Source organism: Ylistrum balloti, unplaced genomic scaffold, assembly GCF_031769215.1.
Source record: "Ylistrum balloti isolate Yb309-2 unplaced genomic scaffold, AGI_CSIRO_Ybal_v1 Utg371736, whole genome shotgun sequence".
In the NCBI taxonomy this organism is placed as follows: Eukaryota; Metazoa; Mollusca; class Bivalvia; order Pectinida; family Pectinidae; genus Ylistrum; species Ylistrum balloti.
The window spans coordinates 1,720-26,088 of record NW_026782872.1 but is presented as its reverse complement, the minus strand read 5'-3'; the positions used below and the strand labels follow the sequence as shown (position 1 = coordinate 26,088).

Genomic DNA, 24,369 nt, shown 5'->3' with positions numbered 1-24,369 from the left:
CAGCGGCGTGTCCTAAATATATCCATATGACACAGATAGTTTTCATGTGATATATTATTTTAAAAACAAGTCTAAGATTTTCAAGCTGAGCTGAAAAAAAGGTTGGTGCAAGTCCTATTTATCTCATATCAAATAAAAGGATTTCATATTTAGTTATATTCTGAAGTAAACTGATTTTCCACATCCAACTGGAAATGTGTGACGTCATCTCATTATGCTTGCGTCATGATAGCTTTTATTACATATGTGTAATACGCAAAAATAAGTGTTACTACATCACACCACTACGATGCACTATTGACCATTGGAAGTTTTGACGTGGTCGAGTTGAATGTCATCAAGTGATATCTGGAACAAAGAAACATTTATATAAGATAAGATAAGATATTGTTTCACATAAATTTTGTCCATATCTAAAGAAAGATTCTGCAAAACACTGTGCCACCAGGAAAAACAACTATTCAGTTTCATTGCCTGTCTTTTTGTACTGGCGAAGCATTCCTTGGGGTTGCAGAAGTTGTTTTTTTTACTTCATTTTTCATTTGACTTATCAGTTTGTTGAGATTCTACCACAACCACGAATAATTAAGTTTTTGTTATAAAAGTTAGTTTTTATTTCATCTATTTTCTAAAGTACCTCTCTATTTCGCTATTTAACTGCCATCCTTCTCATATTGGCTATCATATTATTGAATTTAATATCCTACTGAAATGTTTATTCATTAAGTGATTAAACAAATGATAAGAGTAAGGAATTTAGATATATTTGAAATCATTTGAATATTGTTTGCAATTCGTCCTAAACATCATGGTGAATCTTGTTTCATTTCTGATAATTTTTGATATTCGGAATAAAATACCTTCACCATTAATGATCGAAAGAAACACATGTTCATAACTAATAATAATTTTGTTTTTTGTACAAAAAAAAACCGCTTCCTGATTTGTCAATGTTTTTCATCTCATTTCTCGGTAAGAAATATCTACCTTCAACCACTTGATAATGATTACCAACTGTGTGTGCATCGCTGTCATTCGATGATGTAAACAAAAAACCGGATTGAAACAGCATACAATATTTAAATATCATACAATATACACGAACATTAAGAAGTAAAATAATGGTCTTGTCGGGGAAATACAATTAAAGCTTTGTAAGTATTTTTGTACATTTTTCTACTTAAGGCAGAATGCAATCTCACAGCGCCCAAACAAAACCTTATATTGCTTTTAAATTTTGAGTCCGGCATACAAATAAAGAATTGATTTCAATCCAGGTTTATGTCTTTTGCTTTGATGCCGAAAATGAATGATGAATTAGATGAGAATCACCAAACATCAGCAGCACCCTACCTGTTGTATAAGGAAAACCAGAATTGATAACCGAGCTGCTCTTGTTCTACTCATCACTCTCACAAATCGCTAATCCTTAAGATTCAACACTCTTACGACAAAAAAATGTAAACAAACCACTTGTCACGTTTGCTCTCGGAGAACATGCGTCTTTACTCTAAATAGATGTAACGAGCCCACTCATGACCGAATTTTGAATGACAAAAAAAAAATGGCACGAATAAGCTGTTAATGACGTCTCGTTACGTCACGCAATTTTTTATCGTAATGATTTGTTTAAAAGTAATTTTTTATTAATTTATGAGATTAATGTAATCATGTGTTGTTTATTATTTGAAAACATAGCTTAAAAAATAATTATCAATTTTTAATAGGATTATTTCATGCTGGTATAAAAGAAATCTCTGATTGCGAACTTGTCAAAGCTTAATATAACTTACGTCATCCTGAGTAGATGAATGGTATTGGGAACCACAGCAATATTTTCGTCTGAATGATTTCGGTATACAGCTACACAACAGGTCACCCACAGGAACAGTGAGACTTTTGTCTACAGCATCTGGCTCTGGTTAAAATGTAAACCACATGAATTTTCTGATACACACGTCACGATATTTACTCATCATTAGAAACAATAATTTGCCAATATAGTAAAATGGTTTTTCCTATACATACCTTTTTCAACAATTTTACCGTGTACAGTTGTATACTACATTTTCCAAAGCAGCTGACACCAAAAATAGGATTTTTGAATAACGTAAATAAATGATACTCCTTTAATTGTGACATGAAAGCATCCGAGAGAATATTGAGTTACTTACTTCTAAGGCGACTGATAAGCGATCCTGCTATGAGAACAGTTAATATACCGATTGTTCTCAGCCATTTGTAGGAAATAGCGTAAAATATGTTGACACCTTCTCTGCAAGATAATAATGATAATAAGTTGTTAGTATGGAAATCAAAACGAACATGTATTCGATGTTAACCAAAAGTTACCATTACACAGTTGGAAATTGATATATTATAAGTTTTGATCATTTTTTTTAACGAAGAATCTTGACAGATTTTTATTTGCTGATATAAACTGAGAGATAGTATCAATCTGTTTTCTTTCATATCCAGAATAATAGAAGTACATGTTTTGGAAATAAAAGTTATAATTTGTAGTTGAGAAAAAGGTAGAAAATTAAGAAAATTAAAACATGTCAACATCATCTTCAGTCAAACTCAAAATCAGGAACATATGAGCAACAGAAAGACAAACTTAATCCCCATGGCACCATTGATACATACGAAAGGTTTTTAAGATGATAGTTATGACAGGCATACTGGATTTCGGACTTAATCGAAAAATGCCAATAATTGGTCAGGATTATCTCAGGACATTTTTGGCAGTTTCCCATCATTGCAACTTGAAAGTTTTAAATGTAAAAAAGAAGTTTATGCACAACGCATGACAACGGACAAACACGATGGCTATAGGTCAGATGACCTATGAACTTGGAAATTCATGAACAATTACGAGGAGAATGAGATAAGCTGTACAAAAAGTTACGTACGGTCCCGAAGAGGTGGTAATATCGGGAGGTTGCGATGATGCAAATGTCGACATATTACTTGTACTGATTATGTAGCTGGACATATTTGTATTGGTGATAAGAGAAACGTTTGGAAATATACAGTTTTCCATAGAAGCTGGTTCAAGTTTTGTATTCACGCTGGATACACCATTTACGTATCGTCCAATCGAAAGCCATCCAACAAGTGCACAGCTCATACATCCACTAACAATGGCTCCCTGTAACAAACGCAATGTTAGTCAACAGTAACAATCGGAGCCTCAGTTCTAATGATGGGAAGATTACATTATTTAAAAAGATGGAGATATACACATCTTAGCAGTGTAAGGTCGGTAAATTACAAAATGATTTTATAATTGAGACAACTGAATAGGTAAAGAATATTCAGGAATATGAAAGTTAACTAAAATGGAAAATTGAATTTATGAAAGGGTGTCAAATGTTTTGTTCAAGGGTCAAGAAAATTGGAAGAGATAATCATTTGAAAGGATGTTAAAGTTGTCAGAACAATTAATATCATACATTACCATTGTGTTCATGTCTCTCGTAATTACCTACATATCTTACCAATGACTTTGTTAAAATAAAAAATTACTAATGACTAAGTAGTCCTGAAATTGGTATCTTACCAGTGAAGTAGAAATATAAAGATGACTGAAAGATTACAGAAGTCAATGATAATTTATCAATTATTAAGTAATTACTTATCTTACTTACTTATCTTACCAACGATGTAGAATCAATATCTTTAAAATGAAGTTGAAATTAACAGGTGAGTTTCTGCTTAGTGTAACTGAATATCTTACCAATGAGTTTGCTCGTGGACAAAACAGTCCAAGCAGAAATATTCCCGTAATTGCTCCTTTTAAACAGGAACTTGTAGTTGGGAATATCTGAAAAAAGTAAACCAAATCTCATGCTGACCATCCAAATACCTCAACTCCTTACAATGCAAGACTGGATTTTTTAGCAATAAGTAACGACATCTGTGTTATATAAGAACGCATCTTTTTACTCCTATGTGTAATTATTTTCGTGTACAATCATAGTACCTTTCTATGTTTTAGGATTTAGTCCCGTAACACCACTATCGAGTCATAGAATGACGAAACAGCTGTATGATGCAACATTATTCATTATTTGGCCCCTCTGTATGTATATTGTGTGTATTTTGAAATGTGCTTTTCATTTGTGTTTTTGTACAATTTTTGAGATTCGACTTTTTGTGAATATTTTACATTCGCCTCCTAGGTTTCACGTTTTAAGCAGTTGCAATCACTGAAAAGTCATAGGAGGACAAAAACTGCCTTGTGTTGTTTAGTTGGGTGTTTTGCTCTACTGTATCTTAATTAGAATTTTCGTTGAAAGGTAATTACCAGTGAATCTATTTTTGTACTTTAGCAAATGTACGATGTAATTTTTGATATACTCAAAGATGTCATATGTGTTCTAGGTTACATTCTACATACTGAGAGAAGTTATATTTGGTCTTATCGAATGGAATTTTTTGTCTTTTGCCCTACCCATATATCATTAACCGTCACAATTACTGTCACCGGGTATTGTTTTCAATATTTGTTCTATTGTAAGTAAAATGGGACATTATCACCTGTACAATTGGGTCTTCAATACCGGAAACCAGGAAGGCAATGACAACACCAATAGCTCCAAACACCAGGACTGGAAATATCAATAACTACATTTTGTATACAGAATGGAAGATTTTTTTCTTATTAGTTATTTTGTTATCGTTGTTCCTAAGGAATTATCGTAGAAAACTCAGGAGATTCTTCCAAATACAAAACACTTTGGTTTCTGATTGACTTTTCAATACATCAGAACAAGACAAAGCTAAGGTATCCACAATACAATATAATGAACTTGAAGTAAAACAAATACAACAAAGCCAAAATTAGTTTTATGATGAATGTAATCATGATGCGTCTTACCTGATAGCTGTGTGATAATTGTAGACTTTCTATTCGACATAGACTTTGTATGGGGCTTTACAATGTCCTCCCAAAACAATGTTGAAAGACCATTCAGTGTGGACGACATCGTGCTGAAGAGAAATTCAGATATAGATGAGAAATAATTATACCATTTAGGTTAATAAGCTGGTCTTTAATTCGACAACAATATGATGGCAAAAAACCGAAAGAAGGAAATGCTTTCTTTCCTTAAAATTGTTTCAGAGGAATCCATTGTGTTTATTTCAAAACTAAATAAATCACATTTAGTTGCATTTAAGATGTACTGTGTTCCATTGTGTGTCATTTACTCACACTTATCTTCTCATACATTAAACTTTCTTTTCGTAATTGATGTTTCCCAAACTTTTGACATATATTTTTCTGAAGGCCGTCATTGCAATGATTAGAAATTATTTCAAAATAAAGTGATTATTTTGACAAAATTTATCAAGACTGAATATTCCGTTTCAAAACTCTATTATCAAATGTATAAACTCTACTTGTTTAGTATGATGTACTGTATATTCATATCTTATTGATACCTGCCGATTGTATGGCTCCAGAGTATTGGATATTGTCGTTACTTATAAAGTTATAATTTTTTTACCAATAAGCAAAAAACTTCTATTCGAAGGAAGTGACAACGTCTTAACTGGTCTGGATTATATTGTTGCTAACTACGAATATGTATATCAGTTCATAATTATCTCATTTAATACACAAGTCTATCAAAAGCAATCATAGACGCGATCGATCACACTAGATCTGGTCTGTTAGAATAGTTTGTAAATATACGAAACATAAACATTTTTTCCTACCTCAATGATGCACTAAATATTGCTGCTAAGTACAGTCCGGGGAGGCATGGGGTGTTCTTGAAGATGGCGACTACCATGTTTGCAATTAACTGAAAGTGACATATATAAACAGAATATTGTATGCTTCCATCATTTCAAAGCAAACGGATATTGAAAATAATTAAATAATAATGAACATCAACAGGAAATTGTCAGTAATGACTAAAACTTTGACCTATAGCATGACTTTAAGCGTTATCGTTTCGAATATATGCAAATTTTGTTACAAAAAGTTTAATTTCTTTTAATCATATCATTCTGTCTCGTTGTATCATGGTAGCTGCGGATAGGTATCAAAGATCGTAGGAGCTTCGTTTCACATTGTCATATCATGTTTCTAATTTCTAATAGATTAGGGGGGAAGGAGGTTTTCTCAATTAAGATATATATATTTACATATCCAATGTGTCATATTCATGTGAATGTTATCAGCAATAATTCATTGTTGCGGCTCTGTGGCCACATTCCCCTTTAACATCAGTTGTCTGTTTTACATATTACGAATTAATCCATCAAGAAGTAATAACTCAACTATACTACCAACTTTGAAACTTTAGTTAGTGATATCAAACTTACCTGGTTCGGATTATCCACCTCCTTTGATTCCAATGGATCACAACCCTTTGCATTATAGTACGCAAACAGAACGACTCCTTCAGCAGCGGAGATCAGGTTAGTTATGAGAAAAGCAAATGCCGTATAGAGGTACATTCTGAAAGAAATCATGGAACTAAGTAAATAACGTATTGTTGGTGTTATAAATAGAATATAATACAGATGCGTGATTTTTTGTTTTGTTTTTTGTTTATTATTTTTTTTTTACTAATACTTATTTACATTTCTAATACGAATTTCATCAAGTAATATGTATCTTTGCTGGTTGCCGGGATTGACAGTGCAGATAATGTTTATCGAAAGAGATCTGGCGCTTTGAGAATGAAAACAACAAACTTAAAATCAAGTCAGGTGATATAGTTAAATGTTTGCTTTCTTGTGAAAGCAAGTACACTATTCGTTCCGCCATTTGTCCTACCATTTTTATTAATATTTATTGTACTCTTAGGATCTTACTCACATAACAATATGCTGATGTGATGTTATGAATAAAACACCTTCTGGTACATTTACAGTTTTAAGTAAACAGCTCGTTACTTACTAAACAATCATTGCAGGTAAAATATATATACCAGAATGTTGCTGAAATGTATTCTTTAAGAAACAAATCATGGTAATATGGTGGTTGTGGTAAGTCCCTAACGCAAACGTTTTATATAGCTAAATCAAATTAGACTTTACAAATCATTTACCGGAATTACACTAAGTGTTTGACGAATAAGTAAGACCAGTGAAGGCATAAACAGTATAGAATATTTCACACTATAATACTAGACTTTCTATAAGTAACCAGCGATCCTATTTGATATCATTTGTAATCTGATCATTGAGTCATGTTTAATATTATTACACACCAAACGCTAGCCTTTTTGTGCTTTTTAATAACAAAGCTTAACACACTTAACTTTACATATTGTAACTAAATGTATGACATGGTCGGTATATACTTCATGGTGGTAACATCATATTGAAACTTTAAGACCTAAAGAAAGTATTTAAATAGGTTGATAGAAAGATATTAATTGGACGATGCCTTTTCCAACATACCTTTTCGCTGACTTCACCGTCGGAGTAGCCTTAATTCTCAGAAATGCCACCTGTGCTAGTGGTACCCCTAGACCAGAGATAGTGCTCCCGACAACAAGGCTCCAAAACGACTGTCGAAGTGTTGGATCAGGATCAAAGCTGTTTGGGGGATAAAAGATTTATAGCATAAAATAATGGTATCATTATAAAGATATGGTGAATTAAAAGTAAGAATGCAAAAATATTGCTAGAATTATCATTTAGAATCCCCATCTTGAATTGAACTTTGCATTAACAGAACATGGCACTCCCAAGCAGTACCGATCTCTGTCTCGAGACTAAACATACATATACTCAACAGACAAAAATCAGATATATACAATGATTTTATAAAACTTGTTACATGTAGTATCGTCTTTGAATTCATTTTAGTATATTTACTCCAATAAACCTTACAGATGAAACAATGAAGGAAAACAACGTCCCAAATATGGCATGTCATTTGGAATATTATCGTCATGATTATCAACCAATCAACCAACATCCTTTAACAAACAAAATCGCAACCTTCTATTCGTGATATTTCGTTTGGATAAAAACCCCTTAACTGAAGTGATATCGTCAAACAACGTCAGGATTTATTCAAGTGTTGGAATGAAAACGTCTAGCATACTTGAAAAGATTCATGCGCCCTTTGTCATTAAACGATGTCCATGTCGCCGCAACTCCTCCCGCATCAATGGTACCCTGATTCAATAGACATTGCATGTTAGAAAATAATATTTTAAGACCTCCACTTGCCCTAGTTTAAATTATTAAAATAATTTAGATTCGATAATCGTAAATATGATTTTCCTTTCACGTTGATCTATGAATAAAACACCATTTGCAATGAAACATATTAAATAGTCATCGTAATGTATTCAAATAATGACTTTAATAAATATTTTGTGAAATATTACCTTGATTAGAAGTATGGATATTCCAACATACATCAAAATCGCTTGAATAACGTCAGACCACACCACGGCTTGAAATCCCCCCTAGAAAAGTACAAATATTTTATTCTCTTTCAAATAATTTTGGTCCATTCAAATTAGGATGAAAGGATTACTGCTAAATTGTCCCTGCTTCTGCTTTTATCATTCTCACATGTTTTATCATTTATCTTTCGATCAGGACAATACTACATAACGTGATCAATTGTTACTGACACCACACCTGGAATATATCCCAATATATCATACCATATATCTTCTCAATCAATTTCCGTGTACATAGAAAGAGTATTAGAAATTTCTCGACAATAACTACAACAAATTCGATAAAAGATGGCACATTATATTATCATAAATATTATTTTCAATGTGGAATGATTACGGCCGAAATCTAATCGGATGTAGAACTGTTTAATGTAATGTTGTGGAAACCAAACACCAAAAAATTATATGGTTCACTAGATAAACGCATACAAAAGCCTTTCTGTTGACGATTATGCCAGATAATTGGCGAAATGAAAACATGATGCATTGGTTTCATTTTATCAGTGGGTGAAGTCCATTCGGTCCATCATTGATAAAGAAATTGCAGCTAGAAATCGGAAATGAAAACACAACAGATCAGCGTTCCTCGACACTTCAAGGTTCACATGACAGATGTGTTATTGTGCCTGCATCTAAGGTCCAGTGACATCATCCTTGACTGCAGACATTATTACATTTCCTGTTAACAAAAAGGACTGGGCTTGCTTGATGACGAAGGAAACCCTACCTATACATTGTGCGATCTTCCAAAAGACGAAATACTAGCTAACCATGCTTCGGTATTCCAAACATTTAGAATGCCAATTAATGATAAGTATACGGACCTCCCCTTTTTATATTGAATAAAAAACTTCATGAGAAAGTAATTACTTTGACTAATTATGGATATGATATTTTTTGTTTCATTAATAAACTTACAATGTAAGTATAAATGACCACTACGACCATAACGCCGACAATGGACACCCAATCTGGAATCCCCGCCACTACAACACGAAAAGCATTCATGCTTAATATGTATTCACCAACAACTATATTACTATTTCATCACGAACTCTTCAAAACATCGTAACGCTTTTCGACTTTGTTCACAGATTAATCATTTTGCAGCCTCACACCTGTTTTTTCAAATAGTGTCTATACGTGTAATAACTAGCCGTTCTTTTTGAACCACAATTTACTCTTAATTTTCGCTTTGACTTGTAATCCTTACCCTCCTCCAGTGTCGCTGCAGGAACAAATAATACCGTTCCAAGATAGTTAAGCTGCAAAACAAGTTAACTGTAAAATTAACTACCACCGATAAACCAGTAAATATCATATTGCTATCAATTAGCGTTCCTTCAACATTCCTTCTAATAAATATAAATTTATTTAACTTTTCCATATCTCGTCAATTACTCACTTTGTTGTACTGAACGAAAACCTCTTTCCTTAATTAATGTACCCTAAACGTGTTGGTATATTTATAAAATTTATAATACACAATAAAGGGCAAATAAAGCGCGAACGTCGTAATTAAGTCCCTTTCTCAGATATTGCTACAGATCTGAAATGCACACCTTTGACTTAGCGGTGATCGCCTCCATGAATAATCCACGTCTCTTACGTTACTAATTTAACCCTGTCCTATAGTAAATATACCAGGCATCGTGTAATCTATATTCACATTTTTAGCTTCTTATGGGATATATTCCATTGACACTTATTTTGTACACTTTCATTTATGAACTTAATTTCTTTTGAGTAGATAGATGGTGTATGATAAGCAGGTGTCCAAACACAAATGCGGATGCTATCTTAATTGATCTGTTTCATAACCTGTGAATCTAGTGACTGTAAATGTTATACCTTTTATCATCCAATTGGTATGGGGAAATAATTAAGAACTTTTAATTTACAAAACCGAGCAAAATTCAGTCATATTAAACAACATAGCACCCGGCACTTTGTTTTTACAAAAGGCGATATGAAATTGAGAAAATATATAAGTACAAACATCTACACTCAAAATGAGCAACAATACGTTTATCTTGAAATTCGTGTATGAAATCAGAAAAAATAGTAATAAATAAGCCGTAATTGTGATATATCATGATGCATTAATTAATAGTACAGGAAGGAGATCGTTTGGAATGTTTATTTATTTTTTTTAATTTAATTTTTTTTCTTTTAATTTTTTTTCCAATCCATCAATTTTGGTAAGTTAATTCGTGTGTAATGTACAAAATCAGGAACTTTGCAGAGAGAGAACTGTTCGTTCAAATCTGACAGGGTGAACAATTTTGATCAACTTTACGCATTTTAATCATATTTAAAATTGATCAAATTAATTGGCCCTGATAAATTTCCTCGAAAGACACGTAAACTTCATAAATCCACAAACATACTTCAAGTTAAGGATATCTCTTATCTGGTCACATCCCTTTGCTCACCTACCTTAACAAATAGAGACATTTAAGTGATAATCATCAGGGCTGAACTGTGTTAACATAATGTACTTCGCTGTCATTTTGATTTATAATACATTATAGAAATATCGTGCATAAAAAAATCTAAATTTACATTGATGTTGTCGTTTATCATGCATATGTATAGGCGGGGTTTAGGCAATATCATTCAATGCACCATTAATAAAAGTCTGTGAAATGAGAGCGCAGAAAAATCCTCCACTAATTTGACAATACAAAAGAGTTTATCATTCTAATAGCCGTATAGTCGGTTATCTTTGCGAGAATATGTTCGCTATTTCGCGGTATGTGACCGCAAAGAGTTAATCCGTGAAATAATGAGACACGTGTTTACAATTTGTCCTCTTACATCCAGATCATGAAATTTGTTTTCGTGATTATATAGTTAAACCATTTCATTTTTAAAAAATGTGAACGTTTTGACCCCGTAAAAATTACCATATATATGCTTTATATCCTGAAACGGTTCATAAAACTATCACGTCACTTTATGTTATCTTAAGTAATGCCTTTGTTGTATGATTTATGTCTGTTCGTTGTGTTCACGTCAAAAATAATTAAACTTGAGTTTAAATTCTTTCATTTCTTACAGAATTTGCGAGGCGGAATTCAGACAATTTCAATTTTAATGAAAACATTAAAAATATTGAACCAAGGTATCATACATTATTGTACATATCAAAGCGATTTGAATGACACATAAATACATCACCTGTTGGTCTTAAGGTAGAGTTGTAGTGTAGATATTTCTTATTTTATCGAAATAGTATTCATTTCTGATGTAAAATCCAACTAAATGTATTTGACGGCGAAGTCATATAGTCTTGTATACTAAAATCCAATTTACTTATAAGATTATTGTAAAAATGAAACATTATTTATCACATGAATGGACTGTTTTGTCAGTTCACACACCAGTGTAACCAAAATCGTAAGAAATATAGTCAGGTCTTGATGACTGCCTCAGCAGAGAAAAATTCACTTTATAGGGAATTTAATTTGAGAGTTTTTTTTTATTTTCAAGAGTGCAAAAAATGTTATCAAAGTGTTCATGACGTGTCAAATGATTAAATTCGTTAAACAAATTCAATATTGACACTCATGTAACCTTTCTTGTAAGTATATGCAATTAAATATCCTATAAAAAAAGGTTTGATTTCACTTAAATGTTTGACAGAGAGTCAAATATCGTCGCCTATACTTCATATAGACAAAATTTTCCGCTTAAATAGAAAAAGATATGAGACGACTTTTCATCAGATTTAACGGGATGAGAGTAACAAGAATACCTACCCCTGAAAGGATACTTAGAACTGTAGCAAACATTCGGATCCCGTGTGACTTGAAACGTAGTTCTAAATACTGCGATAAAGATGAAAGAAACATTTACATATTTTCTATTTGTTTCATTGATTGTAAAGTCTAACAACATAACTTACAAACATCAGTGTATGGTAACTGGTGATTAGATCGATGCCACTATCAAGTACATTGAGGATATGTTTTCTATAAATAACAAGACATTCATTGATAATGATTATCGTATATACATCATAAATGACATACAATGACACTAAAGACTCTTCTACATCAGCCGTATTCCTCCATTTTCTACTTAAACTGAACTTCAGGTTGCGAGAGTTTTTAAGTATCGCTGTAGCGCTGTAGAATATTATTTATGGTGTTTACATGCCGGAGTTGATTCTATTGCAAGGTCCTGTCCCCATTTTCACGATTTTCGTGCAAGAAATCGTGAACTGATGGACAAACTCGTAATCAAGGTTTCAAAAGATGTAGGTTGATGGGTAAGCTTTATAGCCGTCATAGTGATATCATTTAAAAATATTTCATTTCTTTGTACAATATGAAGCTGGGCTTGTTTTATGCTCGTTAGTTTGCCTGTTGGTTCCGTTGTGTGATATGAAGCTGGACATGTTTGATGGTCGTTAGTTTGTCTGCTGTTTCCGTTGTATGATATGAAGCTGTGCGTGTTTTATGCTCGTTTGTTTGTCTGTTGGTTCCGTTTTTGTTTACCTTGTGACATTACTCCGCGTTCATACTTTTCCTTTGTTTTATTGAAATTTATTTGGATAATGAAAATGTTGATTTTTTTCTCATATATGTACTAACATAAACATGTGCATGTGTTAAATGTTCATGCATTGCTCAATTGTTTTAATTATTGAATTATTTTTTTTATAAATATTTAATCATTTATTTATTGAAACTTTACACACGTAAGTTGTGTATGCCTCTTCGTCATTTACATTGTCAGGCAAGAGCTGCGCGGTTAGTTTGTCTATCTTGTCCACGTCTTTCTCGGCCAATAACCAATCGCAAACGCGTTTCTAGCCTAAAGATGTGTAAAAGCATATTGTAACTACCTGAAATAAACGAAACAAACACAATTTTGGAAAACGTCTTTGATACTCCATTCTAAGATTGAATGAAACTGACAAATGCCGCGCCTTAGGCATAATCGAAGCTGGTGTACGTCATACTGAATACTAACGTTGCCGGACAATTTGGTTTGCACCGAAATATTGTAGACGCTTTGTGAAGACGGCATCAACAGTTTTGGACCACCAGAGACCGGCCTTGGTCAGGACGTTTGACGCGTAGCGTGTTGTTGCCAAGATACGTATATCCGGGTGGTTTGTCTTCGTGAACAACCAACAACTCCTTTGACTGCTAGAAGTTTTCCTGGTCGAGGAAGAGTAAGTTCCAAAACGTCATGTAATCAGTTGCTTGAACGAGGCATACAGCTGAATATATTTTCTATTTCTGTGCCGTAATAAGTCCGTTTTATGACTATGGAATTAGCATTGGTGTTCGTTATCTACACACTCTCTTGTTAATGTATCCTAGTTTCTCGTATATTGAATATATCAAAGCGTTGTACACATTTTAATCGACATAAGATATCAAAGCGTCTTTCAGAAAGGAAATATTGTTATGTATGTAAACCTTCCGTTTGAATTGTAGGTATCTTAGGGTGAAAAATGCACAGATTTTATGATTTTTTTTGTTTGTTTTTTGTTTTTTTTTGTTTTTTTTGTTTTTTTTTTGTTTTTGTTTTTGTTTTTTTTTTGTTTGTTTTTTTTCGCTTTAATATTTTTTACTGATTGTCACTTGGATAAAAAGTGATAAAACACTTTTCGCACCAAGTTGGCGTTTATTACATAACAAGTTCTTCGGTTGGACCTAAATTTACAAGGCGTGTAAAGAAATCATTTATATTGTCTGGTATTAACCTCTATGCACTGTTTTACTATTTGTTCTTTAGTTATTGCAACAGTTCTAACTACATCAGTTGTCATTGTTATTTCTCAACCGTATGTGATAAACCTTAAAAATACTTAAAAAAGGAAGAAAGGAAAAACAAAAAATCATACTAATCTCATGATTAGACCGGCTTGAAAAAGGAAAACATGGTCTAGAAGGTGACATATCCCTAAAAAGAGCTTTAAAATTGCAGTTTTCATTTCAAAAACGCTTTCAATAGCAGTCGGAAATTGGACCACCATTTGAGTATTTGAAGGAACTGCAAACACAAACAAAATACATTTGACCGAGTATAAGAATCATAGTAAACAAAACTAAATTTTCATCTCCGTATTTATCAGAAAGATCGCCCATTGTGACAGGATGCAGTAGACATATCGGTCAAACGTCGGCGACAATATGCCGATTTATTATTATCCAGCCAAATGTTGCGGTATTAACGAAATCTGTATGACCATTTAAATTTGTCTCATTTGCCTACCTCAGAAAATGGAAAATAGTGTCGGAAGCGTTTCTTTCAACAAAATCATCCTGCTTTGTACTTATCCTCGTTTGCATTGTTTCTTAATAAAACTTACGAAATTTGTTGAATTTTAGGGTTAGTGAATTTTCCGGTTGTTTTTTTTTTTTTTTTTTTTTGAAGAATGATTTCGACTGACTCTGATTTTCCTCGTTCGCTGTCTAGGTGTTACCAATTAAGACCTTTAGCATCACAGGCAAGTCCTAGAATGAGGACACAGCTGTAAGATACAATTTACTTTACTTGGCTACACTCTATCTAATTCTGGATATGTATTTGAAAGGTGATTTTGATGTGTGTGTATTTTGCATAATGTTATTCGTGAGGTGTCGTCATGCCATACAACTACAGCGCTTCTTGGATATAGCATTACCTCTATTTATTTGTTTTTCCACATTATCAGTTGGTAAGGATATAAACCATTTGCTTGTTACAATGACATAGACAGGATGACGTATGCTTATTTCAAAAAGACAGGAAGTATATGTTATGTACATTTCATTAACGCGCATCATATATCCTGCTCATTCCCTTGATGGGAAATTTTCATTTCATTCTTAGTTATAATACACGTTAGATAATTGATTAAAGTTTTCAAGATTGTTGATAATATGGGAAACACTACAAACAAAGTTACATTGTTTACCTTAATAAACAACAAACAGAATAATGACACAACAACACCATCTTAATTCTAATTCAGTGGAACAAAGACAAGATAAGAATAAAAGAAAGATTAGCATGTAGGCCCTTGAAAAATTACACCAATCGTGTAATCATAATTAATCCGAGAGAGGAAAGTCACAATAACGATGTAAACAAAAATGAATTCTCTAAAATTTCGCTTAAAAATTCAATACAAATCTTTCCTTTTTTCCAATGAATACATTGTGCAAATGATATAGGGAGGACATTATTACATCTTGAAATCCTTCTTATAACGATATCAATGTATTTGGGTGAGGCAATTTATCGGACTAATTCTTAACTAATGAAGTAATCATGAAAAGTACCTCAAATATACTTGTAACCTCCAATCTCTTCAGTGTAGGCACCAAAAGATGTCGATTCAAAAGGTCAGCAAAGAAGAAACCAATGTTTGACCAATACCACTGCATCCCATACATGTACACTTCCGCCGGAACGCCCAACATGGCGATGCCTGATTCATAGGACACAACAAGTGATATTGCCACTGGAATAGCGGTCATTTGTCCACTGCCCAGTAAATACTCGGAAGTTGTTTTGTGTTTCCTGCCTTTCAAAGACACGTACAGACCAACTCCAAGTGACATGATCACTGCTACGGCAATGATAGCATAATCCTCCCATTTCAGAAACGTCATTTCAGTGTCAACTGTCAGTTATCTGAATAAAAAGAAAAAAATGAATTAACTGTATTAATACATCTGGTGAAACGAGTCTTTTAGTGTGGTTGTATATGTATATGCTCCATATACATCGACTCATTAAAGTATTAATACGAACTATACTAAGTTTTGACTAAATCGCTGAGGTCACGACGCTTTCACTTGAATAAAAATTTTGTCTATGTATTTATCTTTTTAACAAAAGGAACACCTCTCTGTTGACAAAGTGCGTTCTGTTCATGGGAGCGGAAACCGATAGCAATATTATGCATACACCTTCGTAGTTAAAGGAGCTGGATATTGTCTATTTATATGGGTATCTTACTTTAATAGCCATGCAATATTTGTCTAATGTCTAATATTTCTGTCAAAATGTTCTTGGTTTTCTCAATATTTCTCTCTAAATGAAACAAGAATGTTAATCTCCCGCTGCTGTTTTAGGCACTGTGTTACGGCAGCCATTTTGGCCATATAAACAAAAACATCACATGATTCATATTTATGATCAAAATGTATCTGTTGTACTTAACTATTCTGATAATGGATTAATTTGATAGAAAATACATATTAACAATGTAAAATAATTAGTTTTATAAGTTGCAAGTTTCAACATATTAGCAACCACAGAAAGTTACCTTGTCTATTAGATATGCCTCTCCTTCCTAAGTATATGTCTTGGTCGTGTACAGGTAGTATAATGAAATGCAGTGAACGTGTATACGTTTATTTCACGGTGAATGGATTATTCAACAGTGCCCCGCATGAAGTTGGTGTTCTGTGCCAAAAATGCAAGCTATGAAGCATTTGCAAGTTTGCATATTTAATACTAAAAAAATATGGATCACATTTGAAGATAACCGGCGTTTGAGATGTCCGTATTTTACGGTATATTTGACATTTGACTTGTATCGCATTATGTCTGTTCCACACCTAAAATTTACCTGTCCGTTTTTTATGACGCTAGAATTTTTATTGTAGCATGTAAACACATACATTTGTCATAGTATAAAAATAAGTGCAACAATGGACAAAAGCAGAAAGTTGACATTGATGTGATATTTTGGCAATTGTTAAGGAAAGGTGTATATATAAACAAAGAGTGAAGTTGCTGGAAGTACGTTTGTGCATCCGTGCGTAACGGACGACAGTGCTTACGGCCAGTATGGGAGACACCGATCAAACATCCCAAGCGAGGTAGACTTTAGCATATCATATGAAATAAAAGAACAATTTGGTGGTTATGGCATATCCACGTTTGAAAGTAGAATTGTAGAATATTTTAATAATAAGTAAAATAACGACCTTTTGAGATAGTTAAACAAGGAATTCGTGAACATTGTTGTGGAAATGGTATAGCTGTAACATTTGTGAAATTACTGAAAAGGAAGGAAGAAACCAGATTCCGTGTACCATCATTTACTATTAAAGTGAATGTTGTTGCAAGAAATACGTCTATGGTCCTGGATCCAGATTTCTGGCCAGAAGAGGTTACATGCAGCGAATGGATTTTTCTCGGGATGAATGAGCACAGAGGATTTTCCCAATGATCACCAAATATACATTCCACTTGTTCATCATACTTGCACTCATTCCAACCATGTTTAACATTTGTACATGGAATGCCAGAGGTTTTGTGTACAGAACATCTTTCTTAGCTAACCATTTAAAAAGTAGACATTTGTGTACTATGTGAACACTGGCTTACAATATGACTAATTTTGGGTTCTTGGAACACGTTGATAAAGTCTTTCAGGTCGCTGCACTGTAGAATGTGATAACGTTTCATCGCGTGGATCTGGAGGAATAGCAATTCTATCCATCAAAACATTGTTAGATCACATAGCAATTCCGGCGTACTTAGGATGTTTCGTTACCGCATATAAAATACATAACTCATGTTCCTATCACGCCTGGAAATATATAGTGAAGGATGCAATAACAAAAATCTTCTAAATGTTTTCCAAATATCCATCCTAGCATCGCTCCGCATTATCAGTTGTATCTTCTGTTCTTGTGAACAAAATATTAATGACATTGTGAAACATTTATTAATATATTGTAGGATATATTCTGAATAGTGAATGTACTTCCGCTTGTTAATAGCGTTAGTATTCTAAATGATGATAGCCGATTTATGAATGTTATACTTATGAGAAACTATGGCACCGGAAATAAGTGTCGATGACTGGACTTCAGTAATGACTGAGTCTGTACAGACAATATACAAAATGAAGATTGCACTTCTGCATTGGTTGTAGCGCCTGAAGTGTGAATTCACATTTCTCTCTTTAACAATAATTCCATTGTAACTGTTTAATGGCTAACGGCCAAACCATTCCTTGTACATAGTTGTTTCATTTTTTTTAATTTTCTGCAACCATATTTTGATGAATCAATCTTCACATGTTGGAGGAAATAAAGATATGCAATTCAATTTAGTTCTATTGAAGAGGTAACAGAGTGAAATGTTCTGTATACATCTCTGTAATTAAAGGAGTTCGGAGATGTCTATTTATATGGGTATCGTATTTAAGTAGCCATGCATTTTTTGTCTAATCTCTAATATTTCTGTCAAAATGTGCTTGGTTTCCTCAATATTTCTTTCGATAAGAAATACGACTTTTAATCTCCCAGGGCTATTTGAGGCACTGTGTTACGGCAGCCATAGTGGCTATATCAACAAAAACATCACATGATTCATGATTATGAAAACACTGTTTTTGCATCAATGATATAAGTTGTACTTCAAATATTTTGGTAATGGATTAATTTAATAGAAAGTACATATTTACAATGTAAAAATAGTTTTATAAGTTGCTAGGTTTCAACATATTAGCAACCACAGAAAGTTACCTTGTCTATTAAATATGCTTCTCCTTCCTAAGTTTGTGTCTTGGTCGTGTACAGGTAGTGTTTTGAACATGCTGACTGTCACATCTGGAAAGTCCAGCAGTGATTTGACTTACTTAGATGTGTTATGCGTGACAATACGATAACGCCGTCTCAGATAGTCGTTTAGAAAAGTATCCTCATGCATACATCAATGTCAACAATGTTCAAACGTGTCTATTTATATCTAAAAAGAGTCATTTTTATTATTCGGATTTAGCTCCATCATCATCATCATCATCATCATCATCATCATCATGACTATATTTCATACGTAATACATGATTGCCAGTGATCCACTTAATACATTTTAAATGCACTACTTTAAGGATTTGCATTTGTTTAATTGTGTGATTTATTATTACAATAAAACCCACTCATCCTTTCACATACCCATCTTATCCAGCGTCCTTGAAGAATTTCTTAATTTTCTACCTTTACATGCCATAAAGGTCGTTAATTTACTGATGCCGATTATGGTTAATGCTTTGTAAATGACACGTTTATGTATTATTATCATTTATCATGCTGAATAATTTCTAATATATACCTTGGTTTTCTTATTTATTCTAATACGATTTCCCTCCACATTGCACTGATACAGTTGATTATAACCAATGTACTGAATACAGGGATATTTTGAAACTGAAACATTCCAAAATAGGACCTTAAATATTCCCCACCTTCATCTATCTTATTTTCATAGATCTAAAGTATAACACGACAGCACGTGTTTTACAATCACTTCATATATGCCATAGCTAACGCTTGCACTCTGTTGAAACAGTTAAATAAGCAAAAAGAGGAGATATATCTGATTAGGAACACCCGTAAAAAACTATAAGACCGGGCATGCGTACTAAATAGTATGAATGTTAAAGCTAAGGTGTCCCTTATACAGACACTTGACCTTATTATCTCTACGGCAGAAGAATCCGCATTACCTGATCGAGGACACTTATAGCTCAGTCGGTTATATCTTCAGGTGAAAACTGCGGTAGATGTTTCTACACACCCTACCAGCGGTGGCTTGTGTTTCTCAGGAAGTTGTGATGTAGCACAAGCTACTTAAAGGAGATCCACCTCAAAATGTTCTTGAATGTTCACAGGACGAAAAACATAGCAACTTCATGCTCGAGGATTGATAAAATAGTTAACCAAAGCAAGGCCTCTTGCTCATCTTTTAACATATTATTCTCTGATTGAAACACGTCTGCTCAAATTATAGGAAGTTGAGGCAGTAATGATGTGGTGAACCAAATTATTTACATTGCTCTGAATAAAATACAATACTCTAAAACTGTCCTTTAATGCATGTTTCTGTATATGCCAATACATCTGGTTATAGGTTGCAACGTTTTTTAATGGTACATTTTGACATTTTAATATGAAAAATGTCTCCGAGAGGGCAAATCTGGGCAAACTTGTTTTCACCTTCTATACACTATCAAGGAAAGGTAAGAAAAACGCATCCTGAACCAAATTGATTTTATTCATTTTTTAAAATGTATTTTTAAGAAATGACTGGAACATAATATGGTGCATACAATATTTGATATTTGGTACGTCCAAGACACACTCTACTTGTACATTTACAATAAAATAATTCACCCCAGTGAACTAATGGTAATAAGAATAGTAGCAATATCTCACCCAGTATCTAATCTGTGATCGCACTTATCAATATCATTATCGTAATAATCTTATCCGTTATTACAATTGTCTAATGCACCATTAGTTTTATTGATATGATTATCGTTATAATATGATCATGATCGCTTTCAATGATATTAATTTTGCTATTATTTTTTTCATTATTTTTAATGATATTTTTTATGATCAAGTCCGTGATCACCTGTTTTAACAGTAATATCTTTATAACTCCTGGTAATTGCTTCGGAGTGTCACACTATATAGCTGTAGATACAGTACTATTAATTATCATACTTAGTACTAACACTCGGAATGTCACACTATATATCTGTAGATACAGTATTATTAATTATCATACTTAGCACTAACACTCAGTGTGTCACACTTCATATCTGTAGAAACAGTACTATCAATTATCATACTTAGTACTAACACTCGGAGTGTCACAATATATACATTAGATACAGTACTATCAATTATCATACTTAGTAATAACACTCGGAGTGTCACACTATATATCTATGGAAACAGTACTATTAATTATCACACTTAGTAATAACACTCGGAGTGTCACACTGTATATCTATGGAAACAGTACTATTAATTATCACACTTTGTAATAACACTCGGAGTGTCACACTTTATATCTATGGAAACAGTACTATTAATTATCATACTTAGCACTAACACTCGGAGTGTCACAATATATACATTAGATACAGTACTATTAATTATCACACTTAGTAATAACACTCGGAGTGTCACACTTCATATCTATAGATACAGTACTATTAATTATCATACTTAGCACTAACACTCGGAGTGTCACACTTCATATCTATAGATACAGTACTATTAATTATCATACTTAGCACTAACACTATATACCTTAGATACAGTACTGGCAATCCAGCATTTCCAAACAAGCTAACCAACACTAGCGCCACTCTCCTGATGATTTTCCCTTCCCCTCGTGATAAGTCACTCTCAATTGACTCTGGGTGATACCAGTGAACGACACTGTTGTTGATGCCTCAACGTATCTGCCGTTTCCACTTGATGGTTTGTTTATGCTTTTGAGTGTAATCAAAAAACGTGACAGCTATATTTCCTAATTCTTCAAGAAATAATAATACTTTGTTAAAATTCCCGGACAACAAACAGAAAAGTAATGAATGATCTGTAACAAAATGTCAGTTCTACAACACCTGCAATCTTACAAAAATAACAATAACATGTAAATATAATCATAATCCAAACTCAAATAAAACTAGGGTAAAATATGAACAAAGAAAAGATTGACATGTTGACCCTTGAAAAATAAGTATAAGAAAAGTTAAACTATGTGTTCCATAAGAGTAAGCGTTTTCTGCTTCATCGGCGACATCTATCATGTAAACCTTGGTAAATCAAAATTATTAATGTCACGTTCTTAATGGAGATCAGGATATACGACAACGAAACTAAGAGCCAAATTAACGAGCATCAAACACGTCAAGCTTCATATCGCACCAAGAACTAGAATATTTCTCAATGCGATCACTATGGAAACCCATAATATTTATCAAACTGCATCTATTGAAACTCTGTGTTACGAGTTTGCCCGTCAATTAAAGACTTCTTGCACGGAAATCATGATTATATGATATTAAGTCAGTGACTCGTCGTACACAGATTTAGTCTTCCGAAGGATGGGCATAGTATTGACAAACGGATATACAGCTATTACTAGTAAACTGTAACTAAATATAACTATAAAGATGATCGGTTATAATTGTTAAATGTCATGGCTTGACGTCAGTAAGACAATGTCAATGGCATCTAGTTATACATACAGATATATCTATCATGTCTCATTTTTAGATATGCAGCTATTTGCTATCAACGACTATCGTATACACATTTACCCATTTAGGCCTCCAGAATCGGAATAAAGGACACGCCAAATGTTACTACGTTAGCCACTAACCTCGATATTTCCCTGCTATGAGATTGCTGGCCGATAAACCTTTTCTATTTTTTATTTATTTTAAAAGAAAACCCTGACCTTTTTATTTGCATTTGACACTTTTTTTTCCGTATTAACGCAACAAATCTAAATTTTAAATCTAAACATGCAAAACATAGAGAAACAAAAAATATACGAAAATACCGAATAGATTTATCTACTATGATACAAACAAGGAGTTTTAATTTCTAATCACAATGTTCGTTTTCCCACGCTTCCTACCCTCTCCGATAATTGACGTCATCTATGATTGTCCATGCCTTATATGATTATATTTGAAACTTCTCCTACATTCTTTAAGTCCATTTCACTAGGTACAACTCTCCCTGTGGTTATCATTCCCCGTTTTTTACGAGCAGACTTATAAGTTGTTTGGATACCGTCCTCGAAGCCGCTAATGATGCATTTCGATAACCCAAAATTTTCAAAGATTACTATAACACAGCCCCAATTTCTTTCTGAAAAAAATATTGCATCACGAATAAGTGCTGAACGAATGTACGGGTAAACTGTAGTCAAGTGTCTATTTTAAGATGAACTAACATATACAGCATAGACCACGTTAGCAGTCACAAGTAGCACAAAGAACGACACCAGGAATACTCGGTCCATCAACACACCAAACTCCCTTTTCGTTACCGTAGTCAAGGTAATTGTTTCTTCATCCTTTAATCCCATCGCTCCGTCGCTCTTAACTGCATCATTATTACATGGAATTGAATAAATATCATCTCCAAATTTGTTCTTCCTTTTCTTGGATTCAAAATGTTTTCGAGGGTAAGTGATTTTTGAAAGCCACATCGGGATTCGCTCTTCATTTTCTGCCAAATGGAATCTAAGTCCAATTGTAGTGAAGAAGAGAATGAGTGCACTGTATGTGACATTACAGATAAGGTACTGGGTGAAGATCGACACTGGATTTGTGACAGGGAGTTTCTCTGATATCAACGTCATGTAGACAGAAAACGAGAGAAACATGGTGACGGAGAAGGACACTCTCTCCCCGGACTGTGGGGGTAGAAGGAATACTGCTAAGTTAATGAAGCACAGGAGGACAATCGGTGTCAGAAGGTTAACAATGATGAACTCCGGTTTTCGTTGAAAGATAACTCCAAAAGCGATTGTACTCGTTATGTAGGAGATTTCATTATATGTATAGAAACCATTTACTCTCCACTGTGAGACATCTTCAATAGTAGACAGATTACTTAAACTGACTGGAAGCAACACCAGTTCGTTTAAATAATCCGGAGATGTAAGTTTTATAGTACAGTTATGACGATCAAACGGATAGTAACTCATATCAGGTCGACACGATGTGCTTGTCATCACTGTATCAGATATAATATGTTGTCCTGTGTAACCACCCCGAACATTGCCTTCCAAAAAAATTGTCTTCGTCTTGGTATTTCCGGATGGGTTGTTTAGAATAAGGAATGGGTTCCACACTTGACCACTTTCAAACGTCACATAAAATACTTTGGAAGTTGACATGTTCCATCGCATTATTTCATTAGTCCATGTCGCAGTAAAAGTGGAAGTGCTCACAAGATCTCCTGATATTTCATGAAAAGCATTAATAGAATGAAAAGTCCATGTAACAGAAACATAAATTGGGTAATACTGGTTCCAAACAGGACGGAGATGTTTGCTGTAGTTCTGAAGAAGTTGATTGTGGAATTCTTTAGCAGATTTAAATGTCAGGACAGTGAATTCCAAACCA

At 33.4% G+C, this 24,369-nt stretch overlaps 2 protein-coding genes across 2 annotated transcripts; both read right to left on the bottom strand.

Annotated features, from left to right (window-relative positions):
• Positions 1–294: 294 nt before the first annotated feature.
• LOC132563453 (sodium/iodide cotransporter-like) lies at positions 295–16,072 on the bottom strand. The gene is made up of 16 exons (XM_060228211.1): positions 15,740–16,072; positions 12,215–12,283; positions 9,664–9,715; positions 9,369–9,436; positions 8,370–8,450; positions 8,081–8,154; positions 7,429–7,566; positions 6,343–6,478; positions 5,728–5,816; positions 4,886–4,998; positions 4,546–4,616; positions 3,743–3,829; positions 2,916–3,154; positions 2,175–2,275; positions 1,794–1,918; positions 295–348 (listed from the first exon to the last, which is right to left on the bottom strand). Exons 1-16 carry the CDS (start codon positions 16,070–16,072, stop codon positions 295–297), a joined length of 1,830 nt encoding a protein of 609 aa, XP_060084194.1.
• A 7,102-nt stretch (positions 16,073–23,174) lies between these two features.
• On the bottom strand, positions 23,175–24,140 carry LOC132563452 (neuronal acetylcholine receptor subunit alpha-3-like). Its single transcript, XM_060228210.1, has one exon. The coding sequence runs from the start codon at positions 24,138–24,140 to the stop codon at positions 23,175–23,177; it is 966 nt and encodes a 321-aa protein (XP_060084193.1).
• Between the last annotated feature and the right edge of the window lie 229 nt (positions 24,141–24,369).